Source organism: Pseudocercospora fijiensis, assembly GCF_000340215.1.
Source record: "Pseudocercospora fijiensis CIRAD86 unplaced genomic scaffold MYCFIscaffold_10, whole genome shotgun sequence".
NCBI lineage: Eukaryota > Fungi > Ascomycota > Dothideomycetes > Mycosphaerellales > Mycosphaerellaceae > Pseudocercospora > Pseudocercospora fijiensis.
Window position 1 is genome coordinate 1,948,217 of NW_006921541.1, and position 23,729 is coordinate 1,971,945.

At 49.8% G+C, this 23,729-nt stretch overlaps 10 protein-coding genes across 10 annotated transcripts; 4 read left to right on the forward strand and 6 right to left on the reverse strand.

Annotated features, from left to right (window-relative positions):
• Positions 1-5,348: 5,348 nt before the first annotated feature.
• Positions 5,349-6,365, forward strand: MYCFIDRAFT_191226 (uncharacterized protein; the record flags this gene model as incomplete). The annotated part of the gene is made up of 3 exons (XM_007933441.1): positions 5,349-5,653; positions 5,732-6,261; positions 6,319-6,365. 3 exons carry the CDS (start codon positions 5,349-5,351, stop codon positions 6,363-6,365), a joined length of 882 nt encoding a protein of 293 aa, XP_007931632.1.
• Positions 6,366-7,242: 877 nt separating this feature from the next.
• Positions 7,243-9,277, reverse strand: MYCFIDRAFT_57403 (uncharacterized protein). Its single transcript, XM_007933124.1, has 6 exons — positions 8,934-9,277; positions 8,792-8,861; positions 8,706-8,741; positions 8,516-8,648; positions 8,370-8,459; positions 7,243-8,319 (listed from the first exon to the last, which is right to left on the reverse strand). The coding sequence occupies exons 1-6, from the start codon at positions 9,044-9,046 to the stop codon at positions 7,757-7,759; spliced, it is 1,005 nt and encodes a 334-aa protein (XP_007931315.1). The 5' UTR covers positions 9,047-9,277; the 3' UTR covers positions 7,243-7,756.
• A 649-nt stretch (positions 9,278-9,926) lies between these two features.
• On the reverse strand, positions 9,927-11,098 carry MYCFIDRAFT_79135 (uncharacterized protein; the record flags this gene model as incomplete). The annotated part of the gene is made up of 4 exons (XM_007933442.1): positions 9,927-9,983; positions 10,106-10,197; positions 10,328-10,965; positions 11,016-11,098. 4 exons carry the CDS (start codon positions 11,096-11,098, stop codon positions 9,927-9,929), a joined length of 870 nt encoding a protein of 289 aa, XP_007931633.1.
• A 131-nt stretch (positions 11,099-11,229) lies between these two features.
• On the reverse strand, positions 11,230-11,472 carry MYCFIDRAFT_212580 (uncharacterized protein). The gene has a single exon (XM_007933443.1). It carries the CDS (start codon positions 11,442-11,444, stop codon positions 11,280-11,282), a length of 165 nt encoding a protein of 54 aa, XP_007931634.1. The 5' UTR covers positions 11,445-11,472; the 3' UTR covers positions 11,230-11,279.
• MYCFIDRAFT_79136 (uncharacterized protein) lies at positions 11,466-12,023 on the reverse strand (the record flags this gene model as incomplete). Its single annotated transcript, XM_007933444.1, has 1 exon — positions 11,466-12,023. The coding sequence occupies one exon, from the start codon at positions 12,021-12,023 to the stop codon at positions 11,466-11,468; it is 558 nt and encodes a 185-aa protein (XP_007931635.1).
• Positions 12,024-12,963: 940 nt separating this feature from the next.
• MYCFIDRAFT_200277 (uncharacterized protein) lies at positions 12,964-15,048 on the forward strand (the record flags this gene model as incomplete). The annotated part of the gene is made up of 1 exon (XM_007933445.1): positions 12,964-15,048. One exon carries the CDS (start codon positions 12,964-12,966, stop codon positions 15,046-15,048), a length of 2,085 nt encoding a protein of 694 aa, XP_007931636.1.
• Positions 15,049-15,695: 647 nt separating this feature from the next.
• MYCFIDRAFT_50583 (uncharacterized protein) lies at positions 15,696-16,460 on the forward strand. Its single transcript, XM_007933110.1, has 2 exons — positions 15,696-16,163; positions 16,221-16,460. Exons 1-2 carry the CDS (start codon positions 15,831-15,833, stop codon positions 16,284-16,286), a joined length of 399 nt encoding a protein of 132 aa, XP_007931301.1. The 5' UTR covers positions 15,696-15,830; the 3' UTR covers positions 16,287-16,460.
• A 41-nt stretch (positions 16,461-16,501) lies between these two features.
• On the reverse strand, positions 16,502-17,116 carry MYCFIDRAFT_212582 (uncharacterized protein). Its single transcript, XM_007933446.1, has one exon. It carries the CDS (start codon positions 16,924-16,926, stop codon positions 16,672-16,674), a length of 255 nt encoding a protein of 84 aa, XP_007931637.1. The 5' UTR covers positions 16,927-17,116; the 3' UTR covers positions 16,502-16,671.
• Positions 17,117-20,146: 3,030 nt separating this feature from the next.
• On the forward strand, positions 20,147-20,573 carry MYCFIDRAFT_23619 (uncharacterized protein; the record flags this gene model as incomplete). Its single annotated transcript, XM_007933016.1, has 2 exons — positions 20,147-20,434; positions 20,484-20,573. Coding segments are annotated over 2 exons (378 nt in total), but the record flags the coding sequence as incomplete, so codon positions are not given.
• Positions 20,574-21,649: 1,076 nt separating this feature from the next.
• Positions 21,650-23,662, reverse strand: MYCFIDRAFT_79139 (uncharacterized protein; the record flags this gene model as incomplete). The annotated part of the gene is made up of 4 exons (XM_007933447.1): positions 21,650-21,685; positions 21,906-21,992; positions 22,159-23,366; positions 23,416-23,662. 4 exons carry the CDS (start codon positions 23,660-23,662, stop codon positions 21,650-21,652), a joined length of 1,578 nt encoding a protein of 525 aa, XP_007931638.1.
• Between the last annotated feature and the right edge of the window lie 67 nt (positions 23,663-23,729).

Sequence of the window (23,729 nt, forward strand, 5' to 3'; positions counted from 1 at the left end):
TTCTAGAGTAGCTTCTATCCCTTACTATTCTACCGCCTTGCCCCCGCCCCTAGTCCTAGAGAGATTAGGGGGTAGTAGAACAATACGGTAGATAGTATATTATTGCGAGTCTTCGGCGGGTCTATTACGATAATATAGTCCTCCTTAGTAAAGTTATAGAGTAAACTCTACCTTCTCTAGAGGTAACCTACCGAACCTAGAACCGCCTAAACTCGCGAGGAGAAGGCCTAGATCTAGGGGTTAGTAACTGTATTATTAATAGACTAGGTACTAGCGCATCCTACTAATACCTCGTTCGCTAGAGAGGCCTATACTAGACTAGGTCTAGTAGTAGCTCGCATTATAGTAGCAGTAATACTACTATTAATAATAGAGTTAATATCTATATAGCCTAAGCCGCCTTCCTTTCTCGCGTAGCAGGCTTTTAGGTTAGTAATCGTGTGTCTCCGGCTATCCTATACTAGGCGATAGTACTCCTTTTCTAACGCCTTTCTCGTCGATATAGGGACTTTAAGGAACCTTATCGCGTATCGGGGCAAAGACATTATTAGGGCATTCGCTACTAACACTCTCCCTTTTAAAGATAGGTAATATTTCAACTATTAGGAGGCTACCGTTTCGAACTTGTCCTAGATTTTCACCTAGAAGTCCCTTAATTGTATATCGATGTCTATCCCTACTAGGATCCCTAAGTGTTTATAGGGGTGCTCCGGAGAGACTACCTAGACATTAGGTAAAGCTAATAGTTGGATATTACCGATATAGAGGATGTATAATTTATCCTAGTTAACCTTTGTACCTAATACTGCGGAGTATATATTAAGCGCTTTTATTAGGGCGTTTACCTCTAATTAATTACGTAGAACTACCGCCGTATTATCTATATACATTATTAGCTTAATAACCTGTCCCTTCGTAAAGACCCTAGAAATCTCTAGGTCCCTTAGGATAAGTTAGGCTAATCCCTTAATAGCTGCGATATAGAGAGGATAACTTATAGGGTTACCTTAGCGTACGCTATAGTAAACCTAAATCGAATCTCTAAGGAAGCCGTTTAAGTAAACCCGAGTACGTGCATTAGAGTACAATAGCTTGATCTACCTAATAAACTAGTCTAGGAAGCCGAGTTTACGCAATACCGCCTAAAGGAAAGTATAGCTAACTCTATCGTAGGCTTTCTCCTAATCTAGGAAGAGGATAGCGATAGGCTCTTTATTAATCGGGGGTCTATTACCTCGAGGTCGATATCGGTCGATTAGGAACTAAACTGTCCTAATATTATCGTTAATTAAGCGCCCTAGTAAAAAGGCACTTTAATAGGGGCCGATAACATCCTTTAATACGTATACTATCCTTTGTATAAGAACCTTAGTAAAGATCTTATAATCAACGTTTATTATAGATAGCGGTCGGTAATTCTTTAGCTCCTCGGGAGAGCCCTTTTCCTTATAGAGAAGGGTAAGGATACCGTCTGTCTATCCCTCTAGGAGCTCGTTCCTAACTATTATTTGCTTACTAACCTTAGCGATCCGGTAGGCAATTAGTAGCGGTTCTTGTTCTACTTTCCTATTAGTCCTAATTCGTACGGTACTCGGTTCTACGCGGATAAGAGCTTTGTAATACTTAGTAGGTAAGCTATTAAACCCCGGCGACCTCCCTACGGCCGCTCTTTTAAGCGATAACTAAACCTTATCTATATAGTTAAGGTCGATATAGTCCTCTACCGATTTCGTACTAATCCTTTTATCTAAACAGTTTAAGATCCTATCGCGGGCCTACCTAGCCGATAGCTTTTTAGCATATAGCTCCGTATAAAACTGTCCGGCAATAGCTAAGAGTTCCTTAGGTTTAGTTCGAACTATACCTTTATTGTCTAATAGGCTAGAGATATAGGTGTACGTTATTGCCTTATATAAAGAGAAGAACCACTTAGTAGGCCGCTCTCCTAATAGCAAGTGCTTAGCTAGGGCGCAGTAAGAGTAGTTCTTAAATTGCTACTTAGCGAGGTAACTTTCCTTTACCTCTATAGCCTCGATCCTAAGCTCTAGGTCTCGATCTACTACTTTAGACCTTTGCTTACTTATTAAAGTCGAGCGCTGCCTCGTCAAATTCCTAGAGAGCTTGCGTAATCGCTTATACCGCTCCTCTATTATTAGGCGAAGGCCGGCTTGAATGCCCGCTTTGTACTTAGGCCATTTACTAATAAGGTCCTTATAGGGTAATAGGATAAGAGCTTAGTAGTAGCTAGCTACTACCTATCTTTTGTCTAGTATTAATAGGTATAACCGCTATCTTCCTAGTCTACGTTTATTAGATTTAGGCCGTCCAATTTTAATAGATACCGCCTTATAGTCGGAAATCCCGCTATTTAATAGTATTCGCTATTAAGCTATCCTACTAAACTAGTTAGCCCGTACGTAAATACGGTCAATCCTCGATATTCCGGAGGATAGAACAAAATACGTAAATTTAATGCAGTTAGGATAGAGCTCTCTCTATCTATTAATAAAGTTAGTATTATTAGATCGCAGTTTACCTATAAATTGCTTTATAGCTAAGACTACCGAAACCCGACTAGGAGCCCCGCTCCTTCTATTAATGCCTAGGGAGCACTAGTTCTAGTCCCCTCTAACTATATTACAGTTAATAGGTTCTGCTAACTTACTTAATCTTATCGACGCTTAGTTAAAGTACTTAAGCCTCGGTCTAATGTTCGCTAGGGCGTATATATAGGAGACAGTGAATACGACCTCTTTGCAGATTAACCTATAAACTAAAAGCCTCCTATCTAGGTCCGCGTAAAGGGGTAAGCCTTTAGCAAACGCAGTAGTAAAGCTATTAACTAGGATGCCTACGCCTCCTCTATCCGCAACCGACGGGTTATTAAGGAAGAGGATGCCTAGGAACATTAGCTTATAATACAAAGACATTTTATTACTTAGGCGTATATCCTAAAGTAACATAATATCAAACTAGCGGCTTCTTATAAACTTATAGACCGTACGAAATCTAGCGGGATTGCGTACCGAGTTAACATTCAAAGAGCAAATACGTACAATAAGTCCCTTTATAACTTAGGTTTAAAAGGTAGTATCGACTCGACCCCCTATTTATTTATAAAAATAACTGTTTCTACCTCTAGACAGGCTAGGGTAGGGTAAGCCTTATTACAAACGTTACAGGACTGGTTAAGCTTTGCCGCTACAAAGAGAGCTATAAATAGTTTAGTGTGTCCTAAGTTAGCCTTCCCTAGGGGGATCTTAACCTATTAGATACTACAAACCCTATTAAAATAAAGAACAAATTAGCCTATACGGGCACTAAAGCCGACTTGCTAACCTAACTAAAAGGAGATATCCTTTAGACGCTCTTTAAGGCTAGCAATTGTAGTAGCAATTAGGTAACTACTCGAGGGCGGGGCGTTCTTATAGTAGAATACCCTAGGTCCGCTAGTCCGAAATAGACTAACCTCTATTCGATAACTATTATAGTTAAAGTCTTTCCCTAACGCTCTCCGGGCGTCCTTAATTTGGTATAAACTAATAACAAAGCCCCCTACCTAGTATACCGCCTCCTCGATCCTACCGACTAGTACTATACTAGATCGAAAAGCCGCCTTAATAAAAGGGTGTAATCGTTTAGGCGGGTCGTCCGATAGAGCGGACGGCTACCTAATAAACAGGTGCCTTCTATTAGCGTACTAATAAGCCGTATTATCTAAAAGACTACTCGAAACGTTCTTCGCCCTTATAGACGTTTTAGTAAGAGTAGCCTTTAGCTTATAAATAGCCGGTGTTAGTCGGGCCGTAGTAGAGCTAGCGGCCCTAGAGGAGCTCGATCCTAAGATAGACGTCTCTAATAAGGACTACGTAACGTCCTTAACATTTGAAGAGCGACCGCGGCTCTTAGAGTAGGCCTTCTAGGGCCTATCCTTCGGTACTTTACTCTTCTTCCTTAGTACTTCTACTTAAGGGGAGCCTACTATTAAAGGCGTAGTTCCCCTCTTTCGTCTAATTAGTAATAGCTTAAAAGCAGAAGCGTTAGGGGTTAACGGGCGCGGTATTAGTTAGGTAGTAGCTTAATTATTAACCTCTATTTTACTAGAGATTAGTTTACTACTAGGGCAATCGGCCGGGAGATGCTTAAGGCTCGTATACCTATTGCGTCTATATAGCCGAGTTAGAGCCTTACTATTAGAGCCTTCGGCAGTAATAGTTTTAGCTCTCTTAGCCTTATTAGCCTCCCGCTTCTCCTTCTTCTTACTCTTCCGTTCCTTCTTTGCGGTACGTTAGTCCTCGACCTTTTAGGGCTTATCGGCCTAATCCTCTAGATCTTAGCGCGCTATCCTTAGGAAACTTGCTACGAAGGCATTAGTCTCTAACTATTTACTCGGACTTAAAGTAGCGTCTAAGTCGTTCGCGGACTTACTATTACTAGTAATATCTAGCTAATTCTCGCGTAAGCGTCTACTAGCTTCCTTAGACAGACTAGTAACTAACAAATTCGATAAAGATTGTTAAATACTCGAAGGCGGGCGTAAAGTGTAGCTAAGGCTAGGTCTTACGTTACGAGAGTATTCTATTATCTTTATTAATATAACTTTAGAGGCTTTTAGGCGATTCTACCGTCGCTAAGGGGCACTACTAACCCCTATTTCGGTACCCCTTTCGGACGCCCCTGAAAATCTCTTTACTAGGCCCCTTCCGTTCTAGCCGGTATTGCCGCTACCGCCGCTATACCCGCACCGCGGAGGAGGAGAAAAGGGAAGGAGAGTAGGCCTTAAAGGGCCTCTAGACGCTCCTAAGGGCTCCAGTCTAGTAGGCTTCCGTCGGGGGGTTTATATATAAAGAGCCATTTAGCTAGCGTGTTATCCGACCCTCTTAGACAGGCCTAGAGGTTGTAAGAAGGTCCGCTATATATCCCTTAGGTTCTCCGCGCAAAGGCGCTCTTCGTGAAACCGATTACAATAGCAGTATATAGTCTGCTATTGTCCTCTCGGCGCTACTAAATAGTGAAGAATCACTAAAGGTGCCCACCGAAGGGTGCTCAACTCTCAACATCTTACTCGCGCCACGGACAAACTGGTGTGTCGAAGCGAGCTTCTTTGTTCACTCGCTCGACTGCTCAGTGGTACTGTGTCCGAGCAGATTAAATGCGTGTTCGACTCATCAACTTGCAGACTGGTTAGACACTGATCTGATAGCCGCCAGTCCACGATGCCGATAGCTGAGAACGAGGCAATGCTGAAGCGCGTGCTAGGGCTGCGAGGCTGGGCTGTCTTGAGCAGCGCCAAAAGGCGAGCATCTTGTCATCATCCTGATTGATAGCAGTTTTCAATGTAGTCCAATATGCCGAATGCACAGCTCGATGTCGCGTCGTATCGGGTTGGCATCCTGTGTGCCCTTTCTCACGAACGAGCCGCGGTGGAGGCAGCGCTCGACGAAGAACACGAATGGCCCAAAGATTACAATGAGGACGACGGAAATGTTTACTCGTTTGGAAAGATTGGCGAACACAATGTGGTGATAGCAAGCCTTCCGGAAGTCAGACTCCTGGTCGGTATCGGAGGCGGTGTACCAAGCAAGCAGCATGATATTCGCCTGGGAGATGTTGTCTTTAGCCAGCCATCTGGTGATCATGGCGGTGTCATATAGTGGGACTTCGGAAAAGCAGAGGTTGGTGGTTTTCGGCGAACCGGCACGCTCAACAAGCCGCCTAGAGATCTCTTGAGCGCCTTATCAGCTCTCAAGGCACGCCATGGGAACCCCAAGCGGAGCAAAGTTGGCGAGCATCTGGCTAAGATCACCGAAGAGCTGAGCGAGCGATATGGCTATCAAGGAGCCGAGAACGACGACCTGTTTCCACCAGATTATGCCCATGTTGCCGGCTCTGAGCCTTGCCATAATACCAATCCGTTTCGAAGGTGCGATATAAAGAGACACATCAAACGAGAAGTACGCTCAAATCCTGGGTCGCCACGGCTGCATTACGGCAATATTGCGTCTGGCGACGAAGTTATCAAGAATGGCCTCGAACGTGACCGCATTGCAAGCGGCCTCGGCGCTCTGTGTTTCGAGATGGAGGCCGCAGGTCTAGAGGACAGTTTCCCGTGCTTGGTCGTACGGGGAATCTGCGACTACTCTGATTCTCACAAGAACAAAGACTGGCAGCGATATGCTGCCGCGACCGCTGCAGCTTTTGCCAGAGAATTTCTGAGCTTCGTACGAGTTCAAACTGCTGACGATCCAACATCGAAGCAGCGCACGAGCGTCGTGCGAGTCGACGGATCGTCATCCTACACTGACAACAATGTCTCAGGTGGCCAAGCACATTTCGGTCATGTATTCAACTTCGGCACGTCATGATCTTGTACGTAGCTACCAGACGGCGTAACCATTTTCAAGCCAGGAATCCCGAAACTTTCCATTTGCGGTGCCCTTCAACGTATCCCAAATGCCCTTAAGTTGCAGTTTTGTTCCGCGACAAGGCTACCTCTCGCTCTAGTCCAGGCGGATTCTTATCTTGGTCGAACCAGGAAGCCCGTTGCGAAATACCTGGACGATCATGACAGATTGTGGACTAAACTCATGGAGGTTCAGCGCCGCTACTCCCCAGCATCTGACGGGCATCGTAGCATTCTCACTATCTGGGAGTTGTCGTACGAGCAAATAGCATCAGAGAGCGCTGCAGCAAGTGGTCTGCTCTGGATGAGCTGGCTGTCGATGATGCGTTTGCCATTCCAATAGACTAATCCACTCCATGGTTTCCGTATGGCCAGCTGGAGACGCCTACTCCATACACCCATTCGTACATAAGTGGAACCGGCATTCCAAAGGTCATAATCGAGAGCAGGTGCAAATATCCACCATGTCTGTGACAGCTATTGCTTCACTTGCTCCAGACTTCATGTCATCCAAAGGAGCCATTTACCACCCCGACTCTCAGGAGCCAGGCCATCTTATCCCGCACGCGAGGCACCAGGTCGTCAGCTATCGCGTGGGTTGCGGCGAGAAGGCAGCCCATCACTTGATCGTCATCGCTGAGCTTCTCAAGAGCTGGTCGTTCTGGTCGGAGAGTCAAGTCTTGTTTGGGTATGCACTAGAGATTTTAGGCTGGGCTTCCCAGCTTTATCATAAATCCAGCATAGAAGCAAATCAACACCACATCAAATTCAATCTACTCACCTACCCGACTGTCGAGAACTGTGGTGCACAGACGAGTGGAGCTTGAGAGAGAGTTATACAGTTGAGCGCCTTTTATGGGCAAAAGAATCTTTTGCGATTATGTACACGGTCGTCTCTGGGTCGTGACAGTCCAGATCTCTATTACCCATTGCCAGCCAAAGACGCTTGGGATGTCAAGATCAGTCCTTCGATGATGCTTCGGCGTAGTATCGTGCGCGAGCAGCTCCACTTTGCGCCAAACAATGGTCTCTTTCTCTCCTTATCCAAACCCAAACGCCTCGCCATGCATCAATGAAGAAGACATATGCTCGCCGTCCTGCGAGATACGCTCTCTGCGGCACACGAGATGTGTCGTTGCATCTCACCGCTTTCCTTGGGACGTGCTGAACTTGCCGCGCGAGAAGGGATCTAGGCTCTGGAGGCCCGGCGCGGTCACTGTGACTTCGCAGTATCTGTCCACTTTCGTCCTCGTCGCCATGGCCGCGGCAGCATGATAGTACTTTGTGTTGCGGACTGGTCCCGGCTTAATACCTTCAGCTCCTTGCAGATATCTCCAATATTCCGAAACAGTTTCATGACTCTTCATTCACGCGGATAAAGTACGCCTTTGCAAGCTCGTATGCTGACCAGCAGACTGCTGTACTCGGCGCGGCAGTGATCACGCGTGGCTTCATTCCTCGGAAGAAACCCTTCGCACCTTCCCTCCGCCATAGTATGCTCGCAGCGGGAAAGAGGCCACGGCATGATCGGATCTCGGCGTCGGTGGAAGTTCCTCGTGTTTGAAGCAAGGTCTTGATCACATCAAGCGGTGTAGTGGCAGCAGCAGCGAGACCACCAGCAAGACCTCCAGCAGTGCAGTGAGTGAGCGGATCGTACCCAGGCGCACGTCGTCGTTGCATGACCTTCGTGAGTGATTCGTAGGCGGTGAACTGTAAAGCAGTGAAGGGCACTGTCATGGTGAGCGTAGTCGGGTAGGATACGTAGAAAGCGCGAAGTCCTTCATGCCTCCAGACCTGAGATGCGCAGTCGACAATGGAACGGTAGGTAGAGCCATGCAGCTGCATTCGCTGCTTAATGACATCGAATGGGTTCATGAAGGCGTCACTGGCAATCGTCGCGCAGGCTCCACTAGAGGCTTCGGGATGTCAGTACGAAATACGGCGAGAGCTGGGTGGATGCGCTGACCTGCGGCGATGGGGTGATGCCCGGAGGCATTGCCGCCCATGGCTTGCTTCACGACCTCGTAGGTGGCGAAGTATACTGCGTGCGCAGGTCCTGTCATTTTCCGTCAGTCTTTCCTATGCATCTGTGATGTCCGTATGTGCGCGCACCTGCTCCCACTATTACCGAGGACAACCCTCGCCATAATGACATGTAGCCTTCCACTCTCGAAATTGTTGCAATGGCATTGCCGATGCCGCTGTATATGGCTGCCGGGTTTGCGTTGACGACTTGCATGCGTGTCTGATAAATTCATTAGCATTTGGGCGTAGCTGGCAAATCCGAGGTCTCCGAGCACACCTTGAGCAGGTCGATGGGATACATGACCGAGTGTTCCTATGTCTGCGTCAGCATTGTCCGCCCGCTTCCATACTCGATGTCCATACCGCAATGCCAGCGAAGGCACCAGCAGCCATGTTCGCGGCGAGGGAGAAATTGGGCGGGAGAGACTCATAGCTGCCATGCCATCAGCGATTAGCCATCAGATGCTGTCTCCTATACCGCGCGCGTCTCTGCGGGTGCACATACTCGTATTCCTGTGCTTCTTCCAGCACAAGCTTGTCATGCGCGGCCATTGCGCGCGGCTGCGCTGCAATCGTCTCCACGGTTGCGGTTGCGAGCGGTGTGGACGTGGTCGACATGCGAAAAAGTGTATGATGTCGTCGAAGGCTGGGCGAGCGGTGCAGTGCTCTCGAATATTATCTGATGGGGACGGGAAGATCAGATAAGTCGCCTGCCAAAACGTCACGCCCGCGGTTCCTTCTGTCGCCCGATCCCGATACCCCGAACACAGCAAGAGTACAAAGGGCCTTTCCCGCCGCTGGTGTCGTTGTCTTGGATTCAGTTAGAGTCAAGGAGAAGTAGCAAGTTGGCGATCAGCAGTGACAGTAAAAGTGACAGAACGCTTTCGACCTGGACTTGCACAGCGCGAAAGTTTATTCTACTTTTGCCCGCCGAGGAACTCTGATGAACTCTGCAGCGGATCCAGAAAGCTCCTCCTTTCTCCGGACCACAGCAGCTCGGCCCTGGTCAGTAGTCAGAGATGTTAGACACAACATCACAAGCTTCGTGTATACGGTGATATCACGGTGTATACGGCCGTTCTGAGGTCCCTCCTTATGAACACGGCGGTTAATATAGCCGGATACAACGGATAACTATACCGGAGGGTGGATATCCTCCGTGATGAATCGTATCTAATGTGGGTCCGTACTTGCCCCGCAGCTGATTAATCTGTGTCTCGTATATTCTCTATCAGTATTCTGATTTGCACTGCATCGGCGGCACGCTATTTTCTACGCTGCTCTTCGCCATTATTGGTTCAATCTTTCAACGACTAGCACTCTTTGTGTCATTGCCGAGAGCCTCTGCAACCTCCCGCTCCCCGAATGCATCGACAAGAAAGACAAAATTGCTTCTTCTTCGGAATTCGTACTACTAGTAACTTGTCTTCTTGTCTCCCGCCTCTTTGTGCCAAACACTCGGGATGCATCTGTTTTCTCAGATCGGCTTCCGACCCACCTAGCTCTGCCGTGGGCCAGCATAAGACAGATCCCCGGGCACCCGAAATCCGAATCGCTGCACAGAGCGTTATGCATGGAAAATAGAGACGACTCGGTCTAGTCGCAAACTGGCAGGAGCGAGTGTAGCTCGTGTTTGATGACCCTTTTCTGCTGATCATTCATGCCGAAGGACCTCACCTTTGCCAGACTTCGCGTTCTCAAGCTCGCAACCCACATATCTTCGCTGTAGCATGCAGCGTGGACGGACATTGCTGCAAAGAGTTGAACAACTGGGGAGCGTGTGATAGTGTGCATTTGTATCGCCATTTCACACTGAAGTTTTGCCATTCGACTCACAAGGACTCCAGCAGAGTCGGCACTATCAAAAGTCCTCCCTACGTTTGCTCGGACAAGCCTGACCATCCTGCAGCTTCGCATGTCGATGCAGCTGACAGGTGTCCTGGTTCAATCTCGGTCTCGTGTCGCTCTGATCAGCGAGCGCCACGAACGCTTGGAGAAGCTCGAACAAGCATTGCGATGAGACGCCACAAAAGCCCTGTATCTGCTCCATAGTGCAACAGCTGATGATAGTATCGACAAAGAACGTTCGCGCTTTAGATCCAGGCGCGGTCATCCGGTAGGCGGTATCGACAAGCTCAGTAATGTTGCTCCAGAATGCCTCAATCGACGCAGGATCACTTCCACCCTGGTCTTTCGAAGTAGCTGCCTTGATGATGACGTTCATGACAGCGTCACAGAAGGTGAGTTCTGCAAGCGCCTCTCCCATGAAGTAGCACTCCCAAATGAAGCGCCACTTCTTCTCCCACGGCAGATCTCTCACATCTGGTGGAAATCGAAAGGTCTCGTGATACAGCCATTGGACGTAAGTCTCGAAGCAGTCTGGGTTTTGTTCTGGCAGATTAACCCTTTGGTTGAGTGGCGGTGCAGGTGGCCGAAATGTGTCTGAACGCTCCCAGAGAACGTGACAGTGAATGCGGAAAGCCTTTCTGTCGACATGGCCCACAGGTCCCACTTCAAACGCCTGCAAAGCACACCAGCTTCACAGCGTCAGCATATTGCGAACTGTTCTGGGCTCTATTCCACTCACTTGAAGCCTGACGGTGGAGGGCTAACAGTTGGCGTCGTTGTCTTTCTGCGCTTCGAATCGCGATCATGCTGTTGAGCTGTCATGTTGTGCTGCTTAGTAGTGGCAGCACCAGGCGACTTCAGAGTCAAGTGCAGCAATGTCGTGCCAAGGAAAGTTGCTGACGCTTTTGAACTAAGGTGGGTGGTATCATAATCCAGGATCCTTTGAATTGAGTGAGGGAGAGGCACATCTCGTGTTTGCTGCTTGCGAGATGCAGAGCGCCGTTCACTCCTGCCATGCTGCAGACGCTCGTTGCCAACCGATCGAGCACACATAAATGGCAAGACCGACCCATCCGCAGAAGTTTGTACTAAAACGAGGAGATCCATGTATCACAGCTACGGTCTCCACAAAGACCTGATTGCATCCTTTCGCTTTCTCAGCCTGCATGGTAGAGCTGCATTCGATTGCTCATCCAATGCTATCTCCGTTGTTCTTTGCCTTCGCAAGAAGCTCTTTAGCTTCTTGTATGAGCTCGGCCTCTTTCTCAGCTCCGACCTTGTTACCGCGACTATTCAACCAGCCGACATCAAAATTGCCTAGCCCACCATTCTTGATGCGCTCTGGATTCAACTGTTGTGTCGGCGGTATCTTTGGAGCATTGTTGTTCCCCCGGTTCTGTGCCTGCATCTGTTGCTGTGCTTTGGACAGACCTTCACTACCAGCAGCATAAGGATCTGGAGTGATAATGCCAGCCTCTTCCAAGGCATATGCTTGTCGTCGCAGACGCGCCATGACGCCCTGCAAAGCTTCGAGAAAATCTGTGTTGCTAGCTTCGAAAGCCTGCTTGCGATCGTCGACCGAGGCGGAAGTGTCATCGTCCATCTCATCGTCGTCGCGGTGAAGTGGCCGGTTCGTCAGTGCATGGACTGCTTGGCCTGCTGAAGCGAGCATAGCCGCAACATCTTTGTTGATATCTGACAGCTCGCGAATGCGCTCCGCCGGCGTGATCTTTTGCGCCGGCGCCATTGCGAGTGATGCTCATGTCATTGCACTTGTAGAACCACCTTTGCGAGCTTTCCAGGTGGGCTGTCGCGTCGCGCTAAGGTATGCAAGGTACGCTAATCAAGAAGCTTAACCTTGTCACGTGACTGTATTTAGCCACATCTGTCTTCTCACGGTTCGATTTCTGGACTACATCTCCTAGCCTTTGCGACGGCGAGCCTTATCTATCTTTCATCTAATTCATGTAAACAAGCACAATTTTCAATATGGCCTCGCAGCCTCTGCCGCCGTCGCGGACGACGAGCGTTGGCCCGCCCACCGCGAGCGGTTTGAACGCGCAGGCCGCGACAACACCCGGAGGCGGACAGCAAAATTCACAGCAGAATCTGAATCAAATCGTGAGTCCATCGAACACTCCCACTCCTTTACGCCCCTTCGGTCGTTGTTGTGGATTCCGTGGTACACAGCAGCAAGTTCTGGATTTCCCAAATTCCTAGGCGCGCAAGTCGGCTGCGAGTGAAGCTCAAAAACCGTTGCCTCCAAAAAGCCAGGACTCCAAATTCATCAAGCTCATCGGAAATTCCTTCGTACCGGGCGCAAGGACGACCAGACACACATCGCGACTGCTTTTCACAAAACCAAACAAGCCGACTTCTCCATATCGACTGCGGATTCGGGGCACACGAATGTCAGTATCATCTTGTCGACTCGCATTCTCCAATCAAGCAGTACTCGACTGGCCTCACTTTGAAGACGTGCGACAATGTCACAACAACGCAGATTACTGCCAAAAGGCATCCAGCCTTCCGAAGACATGCCATCCGAAGAACTCCGGTGGCATCGCTGGGTAGATTCTAGTGGCCTTCACATTCACATTCTGCTTTGTCACCTGCGTCCTTCATCATTCATTTGCGCGCATCCTTCATAAGCACTTCGACTTCTTCATTGCAACTCATTTGCCCAAATGACCATGATAATGGACAATGCTAACATGCGCTGGAAGGTGTTAGAATACCTGTCTAAGAAAGGCTATACCCGCACCGAACAGACGCTTCGAAAGGAGAGTCAAAACCTGGACGCCAATGGTAACCCTATCGCAACCACAATCGACGAAATGGGCTCCAAGAAATTTGGAAGAGCGTTCGAGTTGACACAAAACTGGGTTGACAACGTGCTCGACATCTACAAGCCAGAGCTCAAACGACTGTTATGGCCCTTTTTTGTTTATTCATATCTGAAATGCGTGGCTGAATTTGCTGCGCGCGACGCCGATGAGTTCTACCACCGCTTCAAAGAACCATTTGAAGCAGAACATGAAGATGATCTGCGCGCAATGCGAGGCCTTCACGATCCGCATGAGCTGGAACAAAACAACATCGCGAAACTATACCGCTCCAACAAGTACCGAGTGTCGCTCAGCACGATGGCGTTTCAGACACTGATCATGCATTTGGAGGCGAAGGAGAACGAGGGGGGCAAAATCATAACAGGCATCATCTCCGACAACATGGATATCAAAGTGGTGGATAGAGCAGCTGCTGGTGGGGAGCGCAATCTTTCTAAGCTTCTCTCGCAAAGGAATGAGCAGCAAGACTTCCCAGCAGAAGACGAGGGAATACCTGGTCACAATCCTGGATCGGCCAATCTTGCTCCGAATGCACCTGCGGTACTTTCCAAGCTTTCGCTCGGACCGTTGCCCATGGAGACAGATTTGATGGAAGACGTCAAGGCCGATCTGCGAGACATCGATGCCTCGCACCCTCCAGCACCTGGTCAAGCACTCCTTGAAGACACATTCGACCAGCATATCAAGCGCGAGCCCAATGAGGAGGCTCCTCGAGATCCTCTACCATATCCACCGTCCACTGCGCGAGACGTGGCGATGGAGGTGCAAAAGGTAAAGGAGAATCGCGACAGATTTCGGATTGAAGGCCGAACAGGCGGTGTAGGTCCTGGCATCAGCGTGACCATGTTCACGTTCCACAACACCTTCGACTGCATCAACTGTATTGAATTCGCAGGCGACAACAATCTCGTTGCAGCCGGAACAGCCGAGTCGTACATCAGGGTCTGGTCGCTGGACAATCGACCTCTAACGTCACCAATTGATCCGCCGTCGTCCCAGCCATCATCGTCTCGAAGACTAGTTGGCCATTCCGGGCCAGTCTACGCACTTTCGTTCTCGCCGTCAATCGCACTTCCCGCACCAGCCACGAATGGTCACACAGAACAAAGCACTTCTTCTGAATCGCAGCCCAAATATCTGCTGTCGTCATCAGCAGACTGCACCATTCGACTCTGGTCGCTCGATACGTGGACCAATCTTGTCGTGTACCGATCGCATAACTCACCAGTATGGGACGTACGTTTCTCACCTTTCGGCCACTATTTCGCATCTTGTTCGGCCGACCGAACGGCACGATTGTGGAGCACACCCCAAATCGCTCCCCTTCGCCTGTTCGTAGGGCATGACTCAGATGTTGAGACAGTCGCCTGGCACCCCAACAGCGCATATGTCTTCACGGGATCAGGCAGCGGGGATCGTACTGTCCGGATGTGGGACATCCAGCGCGGCACAGCGGTACGTCTCTTTACCGGGCATGTTGGCAATGTCACTGCTCTGGCTTGTGCACCAAATGGACAAGTTGTGGCGAGTGCAGATGATCGAGGAGAGATCATTCTCTGGGATCTCGCATCTGGCAAGCTCCGCAAGCGCATGCGTGGTCATGGGCGCGGCGGCATCTGGAGCTTAGACTGGAGCGTCGAATCAACAGTACTCGTGTCCGGCGGTGCTGATGGCACTGTACGAGTGTGGGACGTGCAACCCGATGCAGACACGCAAGGCAAAGTCGCTGGAGAAGGTGGAGCTGGCATCAAAATCGACGGTAATGCCGTTGGAAGTGGTGCAGTCAGCAAGGCGAAGTCGAAGAAGGATGTCGTGGTGTCGCCCGATCAGATTTCCGCCTTCCCGACGAAGAAGAGCCCGGTCTATAAGGTGCGATTTACCCTGATGAACTTGGTCATGGCAGGCGGCGCATATCTGCCCTGATGGCAGTCATTGTACAGGTGGACATATCTACTTTAGCACGGCGTTCCGGACCAGAAAGCAGCATCAGGCGGGATAATGCGATTCGATACCAGGCATTGGAAGAACGGTTTGTACTTGGAACGGTAGTTTTTGAAGCTCGTCTAAAGATGCATTCACTGCTGACTGCATCTCACTTCAACTTTTTGCACAGTCCCCTGGTTGTTGGCCTAGCCACATTACCGCCGATCTCATCTCTTCGGCTACAGCTGTGGCTCTTCATCTTATCGTCCCGTCCATACCCACCAACCAGGTCTTCCCGACCGTGCCACTCCAGCAAGACTCGTGAAACCTGCAGTATGAGATTTAGCATCAGCGGATGCCACCTCACGATCTCCGCGACTTGTGGCTGAGCAGAGCATTTCGAGGAGCGATAAGAAGATGGCTTGCGAGCATGTGCTCTTGTTTCGTGACGGAGCGGCGATCAATGAGAACTGAATCAAGCTTTGTCTTGACCTAATTCGGTCAAGCGCCAACTCAAATGACGCGCCTTCTCCAGAATATGACGCTGGCTGACAAGGACATCAGGTTTTCAGTGCAGACTCCAATGCTCTTGTCTGCCGCGTGTCGACGTCAGGGTCGCGTGGTGGTGGACGAGCACAAACGCTGATGATGTAGCAGGCGACACTTCAGCTGGTACGGTGTGTATATATGTCCACGCTGCCGTATCCCGAAAGGTAATTTCCTACCTCACACCAATTGTCATCAGTCAACCAATCCCACCAAGCAACGACTCACTCGTCGACATGGCACGAACACGCACAACCAAGACTACACACTCCAAGTCAGGAGGTCTCCTCTCCCGTCTGCGCAACCGCAATCAAGCCAAGGTCTCTACCACGCAATCTACCAACCCGGTCACGGGCACTACCACCACGACTCAAAAGACCAAGACACACCCCAACGGCGTTGGATATCGTGGACACGGTGGACGAGGACCAATGGCTAACAACCATGAGAGCCACTACACGAGCGGGCCAACTCACGTCCATCACAAGAGAAAGCCAAGTGTTGGCGACAAGATTTCTGGTGCTATGATGAAATTGAAGGGCACAATTACTAGGAGGCCAGGAAAGAAGGTATGCGAGACTGTGTGTGCAAAGTGTGGGCGTGAATGAATGCTAATTTTTCAATAGGCTGCTGGGACTCGTCGCATGCATGGTACTGATGGACGTGGGTCGCATCATAGGACTGTTGTTTAGACATGGCCATGGAGCAAGGCATGATGAAGACAAGATTCTAATGTTGATGGCATACGAAGAGATGAATTGTACTATTCTGGAAATGTTATGAGCGATACCCGAATTTGTGAGCGAGGCGTGTTTTCATAGCGTCAACGGTTCGAAACGAATTGCAAGCAATGATGATTTCCAAAGACATTTCTTGGATTTGAACTCAGTATGCTCGTCGGAGTGGTGGCATGGAACGAACGTTTCTAAACACTACCTTGTCTCGATGATGTCCTAGCATGTGATAGAATATGAATCAGCTTGACTAACCCGAACGCGATGACGGGAAACCGATTTATTCTAACATGCAAACCTTATCAACATATTCACAATACCTACACCATACACATGCAACCACTCAATCATCCCCCGCCTCCCCATTCTCCTCAAACACACGCGCCAGCCTCCTAGTCTCCGTCCTCATAACCTCAAAATCCCCCTTCAACTTCTCCGCCAAAACATCATACCTCTCCCTCCCCACTTTCCCCTGCTCCAACAAACTCTTCAAAACTTTCGCCTCCTCCAGTAACACAGCCTGACCCCTCTCAATCGTACTCTCAAACCACCCCACCCGGGAAAAAAACCAAACATCATACCTCCCTTTATCTAACATGAACCTCAGATCGACCGTGGCGTTCCAAGCCAAACGTTTCGCGATGATGCGTTCGTTGGTTGTGATCAAGTTTTCGAGTTCGGAGATTTCGGAGGCTTCGAGTAGTTCTTCTGAGGAGGTGAGGCGGGCGCGGGCGGTGTCGATTTCGGATTTGCGTTTTATGAGGCCGCGGACGCGAGGGGCGTAGGGACGACGGTCGTCGGGGAGGCAGAGGTAGTCGGAGAGTGTGGTATGGGATGTGGTAGGCTCAAGGACGTATGAGAGGTCTGTGGCTTTGGATGTGGTGGAGTAGAAGCGTCGGTTGTTCAAGGACGGGAGAGTCGCGAATGGCGAGTATGGGCGTTTGGAGGCTCCAAGGTTTTCAATGCGGGCATGGCGAGGTCGATCGAAGCCAAAGTCATATTCGTCTTCTTGTTGCGGATCGACGTCTTCGGCAGGCAAGTCGCTGACCTTGCTGAATTCCTCATAGATGTCGATAAATTTCTCGTCTTTGCTCGCGTCTGATGTCAGGCTCAAGGCATGGTAGAGAAGATCGTCATCGGAATCCTGGCCATCCTGCCCTAGCGGCGAAAATGAGGCCTCGTGTGGAGTTGGTCCTGACAAATTATGTCCTTCCGCTTGACCATGGTGTTCGAGTCCGACATTCGAAGCAAGATCAAGAGGGTCTAGCTCATCTTCCACATGTTCTTGCCGGATGGTATCGCTTTGCACAGAAACTGCTGGTTGTAAAGCCTGCCCGGTAAGCTCAGCAGGCTCAATGGTTTCGCCAGCGCTGCGATAGCTTTGCATCGAATAACTCAGACCCATCTTGAATTTATCCGCCGCATTCGCTGATTGAGAAGCTTCTGAGAATGTACAAGCATGGACTTTTGCAACAACGACGATATGATCGCCGACTTGTACGCACTTTTCAGGCAGAAGACGTGCCGAAATATTTGCAAGTATGGCCCCGCCGATGTTATCCCATAGTCTTGGGAAGAGGGGGAGCATCATGCCACCGTGTGTAATTAATCTGGCGTTGAAGACTTTTTCGAAAGGTTCACTTGGGTGCTCATAAGGTTGCGCGAATGCGTGAGCAATAGCAGCTGCACGAGGTGTGGCTGAGAGAAATGCTACTCTCAATTTTTGAGAGGCATATATAGCATCCCACGTGCTCGACGGTACTTTGATGTTGAAAGAGATGATCGGTTCAGGCGCCAGAGTGATGGTGTTGAAAGACGAAACAGTCAGCCCCCTCGCTTTACCAAACTCCCCATCCTGCTCAGCGAGTGGATCTCCGGCGCTGATGTGGACGACCGGATGGGTTAGTGCTCGTGAGACCATGCGAACGTCTTCGCTCAATTTTGCCTGCTCTTCTCTCAATTTTGCCTCCTCTTCTCTTGACAGTTCACGTTCACGTACAAGCACCTCCGGTCGGAACTTTGGTGCTGCTCTTATTTTCACTGGGTGCTCAACGCACCCCGCTTTGCTAATCGTTGCTTGTATGAACTCATGCAGCTTGTCTCTTAGGCGATCGGCTGCAGGTCTACCGTCCACGAGCAGTCCGATTTCGCCGTCCACTTTTCGCAGCCCAAGCCTCTGCAAGCCTAAATCCTTCTTCAGTTGCTCAAGTTCCAAACCGTTTCCAATGAAACTCCTGATGATCTTGGCTTGTCTCGGTCCTTCAGCCGTGACCAGCAATGTCTCCTCCACAGCGTCAGGCTTATCAAGCACAGCCGAGCTGACTGGGTGTTCAAGAGTATTCTTGGCCGTCGCTTTGGTATCACCGTCAATTCGCTCCGAAGGTTGCGAACGTTTGAGTGCCCGGTCACGTCGTTCATTCGAAGGCATACTTGCTCGCGTCAATTTTGCGTTCAGTTCCACCACATCTCCTTTGATGTGGCTGAATGTGTTTGAAACGTCCTGCGGCGATCCAGTTATGACAAAAGAGCGTGCAATGTCCTTCTCATCAGAGACTTCGCTTATGCTCCTCTGCTCTGGCTCGCCGATGTCAATCGAGACATTATGCCGCGCCGCAATGCGGGTAATGTCATGTGCGGCAATGAACCTCATGAAGTCCGACTCGAGAAGGCTGAACTCCAGAGTCCAGGTTGCGTCCGACCTGTGGCGGAGGACGTACTCCAATGGATGCAGAGTATGTGAAGGGCGCTGAAGCACTGACTTCACGAGTTCATGACCGATTCTGAGGAGCGGCCGCGATTGGAGATGGTTATACAAACTACCTACTTCGGCGAAGGAGCCTGATATCAGAACAGAGATGGTTCGCAATCCTGCAATACCGCCGGCGTCTACGGATGGAATGGCCGCAGATAGGTTCTGTACTTCAACTCTGGCTCCATGCTTTTTGCTTAGCCCGTTCAGATTTGGCCCGTAGCGTTTGAGGAGACGCTCCAAGTAGTCGCTGCGAATAGCGTATTCAATCATGAGACCCAGATCGGATCGATAACGCACAACCGTTTCGCCGCTTTTCAGAGTATTGAAAGGCTTCGCTGTGGCAGAAAAGATTTCGCCTTGGATGAACTTCTTGGGACAGTCCGAATGTTTTGGCTCCCATACTTTATCAATTTTTACTGTTTTGGTGCTCGCATCCGCCTGAGTCGAGACGTTGACAATGCCATCCCGAGTGCTCGCGATTCGTTCTGCGTCATCTTTCCAACGCCCTTTCGCACGGCTTGATAGAGGTTTGCTGGGGGATTTGGTGATATGAAAGCGAACGGGTGGGTTCTGGTCTCCTGCGCTTCTATCTCCTCCTCTCCCAGTGGCATATTCTTCTCCCACTGGCGCATTCTGTGTCGCAAGATCTTCCTGATCTCCTCGAGTCGGGGCCGATGTATGGAAGTCGTGTCGACATGATCGAACTCCAGCTTGTCCAGCAGCGTGAGGATCGTTGAGCAGACTCCATCTGCGAAATACGCGATAGAAGCGGCGACTCGCAACTCCAGGGTTATGCATTGCTTATAGAGTCGCGCGCAAAGGCGCATATATCGAAAGCAAAAACAGAGCTCCCAATGAAGTCCAAGCTACCTTCACCCACCATCAACGCCAAGCCGCTCCTCCGTCCCCTCTCCGCAGACCAGCCAGCGACAACGGAAACTCCCTTGCTCCCATCAGACACATTCACATGCAAATAACCCAGATCACTGCCAAGATGCTTCTCACACAATCCTCTCGACCAATATGCCAGCACTGCGCCAAACAACTCCAGAACTCACAGCCAGTACGACACGCGACTCTCCTCAAACGCCCGAAACGACCCTACCAATTCACCCAACTCATAACACTCTCCGACGGCAGCACGCTTACACATCGCACAAGCTCGCCTGCGCCGATATACAAGAGCACAAAAGATACAAAAAACCATGCAATGTGGAATCCGAGTTCGCAGAAATTGTTGAATGTAGAGGAAGATGAGGCTGGAAGACTGAGGAAGTTCAGAGCGAAGTTTGGGAGAGGATATGATGCTGAGACTATGAGTGGCGAGGAGGAGGTGCAACAATACCGTAAATGGGTTATGGATGTATATTTGCTAACCTGATTGGCAGGCGCGAGATGGAGAGGATGCTTTAAGTCCGCATGAAGAGGAGGAGAGTGTCTTGGATCTGATTTCGACGTTCGGACAGAAGGCGGAGAAGAAAGCGAAGGCGAAGGGGTCGACAGAGCCCGCAAAGCAGAGTGGGAAAGCCAAGGGAGGTCAGGAGTGAAGAGTCTGATAGACTGGGATATGATTACCCTGATCGAATGTCTCCTTTTATATCGACAATGCTGAGTCCCCAGAGCCGCCCGGGTGCATTACACGCTCAGACCATTTGCTCGTCAGCTACGCAAGATGGTTGACGCGCGATGAAGACCTCATCTACAATAATCGCACGGAACAGTAAGAAGTCTGTGCGGCATCACGCGCGAAACGCAGCTGCGGAAGCCGACGCACGTGTATAGGGGCATTTCGCGCGAGGAGATACGAAGAGAGGCGTTGGGAGAATCGCCGAGATAGCAGCTCGTGGAAAGCAATATCATGTGGCAAGATAAATTCTGTCTTCCGAGGGAGGCTCTCAGTCAAACTTTCCGACATATTAGCGAAGCATGTCTCGATCGATTGATGCGATACAACAGCAAAACACGTCGCCATCGCCCACCGTCCAACAAGCTTAGGCGAGTGAGGACGAAGAGTACGAGGAACTAGTACTATCCTTCAATCCCATCCTCGACATCAGACCCTCGACCTCGCGCTCTTAAAGCTTTTCTATCTAATCTACTATACAAGTCAGCCTTCGACAATACACGATTATCAAAGATCCTACAATTCTCTTTGCTATGTAAACGCTAACAATGTAAGAATGTGAGGGAACCGATAGAACATGAAAATTCGCAGCAAAGACAAATCGCCCTTCCTCCAACAGTCTCCGTGGTGGACAGCGTGGCGGAGGAACATATTCTTATTCTTCGCCTCGATGCCCGACACTAGACCTTCGACCTCGCGCTCCAAGAACTCTTCTGCCTGAGCTATACGAGTAACTGCTGGACAAAGAATGATCGTCGAGAACGCTTGAAGTTTTTATTTCCTATATCTGTCATGCTTCAAAATTGAAAAAATTGGATCCTGTGACTGCCAGAAGAACTCGTGCGGTCTGAAGGCCTGGAAATTGATCGATGGACTCCAAGACAAATCCAGTAAGTATCACGTTCAGGAGCTCTACGATCTGCCTACTTTCTGCTCGCTGCCGCCTCAAAACTCACCTGACACCCCAATTGCCTGAGGACGCTTTGAAAGGGTATAAGTATTTATCTGAATTCCCAGATCTCGAACAATCACTCTCCGCTCGATGTGGCCCAGGTGGTATTAAGGCGCGCTTGACTGAGATGAGGCAACTGAACTCGCCTAATGACCTGGCTTTGGCTCTTTATCTGTTATCATCGAGCTGACGACGACTGTTCTTGCTTTTTGCTAGGTTTTTGTGCGAGATGGGAGTATAAAGACTTACAGTTCCTTGCAGAACCTTGAACATCATTCTCAGCTCGATGGAGCTCAGTCTGTAAGGCGTCAGAACCCCAAACCAGGTCAGAAAGGCCTGTTCGTATCGTTGAGCTGTGAGTGATTAAGATTTGCTTTTCGCTTCTCGAATTTCAGGAAACTATGTTCATATTCCAAACATACATCGGCAACATCAACCATGCACTCATCTCTACCAACCCATTTCACTCCACCTTCCCTCCATCTTCCTCTCCTCCACTCACTATCGCCCTCGCATCCCCCTCCTCCTTCATCCTCCCACCCTCCACAAAGGCCGTCCCGTACCTCAAATCAAACGGACACAAATGAGAAGGCCTCCTCAACCCCAAAAAATAACATGCCGAAAAAGCCCTCCGAAAGTTCGTAAAAGTATTGATCCACGACCTAATTCCACCGCTCATCGTCGTTCCGTTCACAACGTGTAGACCATCATCATCAGCGGTAGTAATGTTATTGGTAGTATCAGCCAGACCACCACATTCCCTCGCAATCACATCCGGCGTGATGTTGAGTAATTGGTTCGGCGAAGTGAAAAGCAAATGCCTCACGCCTTCCAACTGCTTCATGTTCGGATCGATAACATTGTCAAGCAATTTTGAGGATCTGCGGAGGACCAAGCAATTGACTTGGGTTGGATAGCGCTTCGCGACGTCCACGTATGCGGAGAGTTGACCAGGAGTGGAATCGTCGCCCATAAGAATGTACTCGCGATGAGGGAAAGTCGTGATTAGTCGCTCGATGCTTGCGATTCGGGATATGCTGACGTTGACTAAACTCCAGGGACGGAAGTCGAAAGAGCCGAGAGGATAGTGGTCGAGGAGTGCGGTATACGCTGAATGCGACATTTCGGGTGCGTCGGTCGAATAGTGGAAGTGGAGATCCTTGAGATTGCTGTCTCTCCATCTTTTGAAGACTTCGGGCATGTTGAGCCATGGCTGGAAGGGGTGTACGTAGGTGTAGAGGCAGAGGCGCTTTAGGTTCCAGCCCTCTGATTTCTTGAGGACGTCGTCGATGTCAGAGATGACTGTGATACCGGTTTGGGTGAGAGGAAGGATCTTGAAGGATTTTTTGGTCGATGGGATAGCCGACTCTAGGTTGAGAGGCGGATCACAGCCATCCACACGAAGCTGAGAAGCATTGTAGTCCAGCTGGAGCCTAGGAGGCAAGTCGATGAACGCATCGAAATGGCCGTAGAGATTTGTCGTGGTCCAGCTGTGGAATGCCGTGTCTTTTGCGATGAGAGAAATTCCTGCTCCGGCGACAGAATGTGAGACGTACTCCCCTGACATAGCGGCCGGCGATGAGGGTGGCAGAAGCCGATCACCGCCACTCAACGAAAGAAAGTTACGAAGCGTCTCGCGACGGTATGACCAGGATGAGCGACAATTGTCCAGGGCGTAGGCGAAGCCAGAGATGCGAAGTCTTCGTGGCTCTGCATATTGATGAGCATATAAGCCACGCTTAGCGATCGAAAGGCATACCAGTGGCAGAGCGATTCAGGCGCATGTATTGCGGCCATGTCGCAATCTCAAGTGTTTTGAACGTGTTCTCAGAGAGCTTGGTAGGGCAGGATCCGTCACCCATTCCATGCATCTGGCGAGAGAGGAAATGCCGTAATGGTGCGGTTGCAACTTGTAGAAAGGTACTGCCTTCGAGCTCGCCACATTTGATCTGGAAAGGTGCGTCAGCGTCGACCGCGATGCAGAGGAGGAGGAGCATCCAGATCATGGTGCCAGGAAAGTGGTGATTGTATCGCTAAGAGGACGAATATCGGCGTTCTGTCTAGCCGACTGCA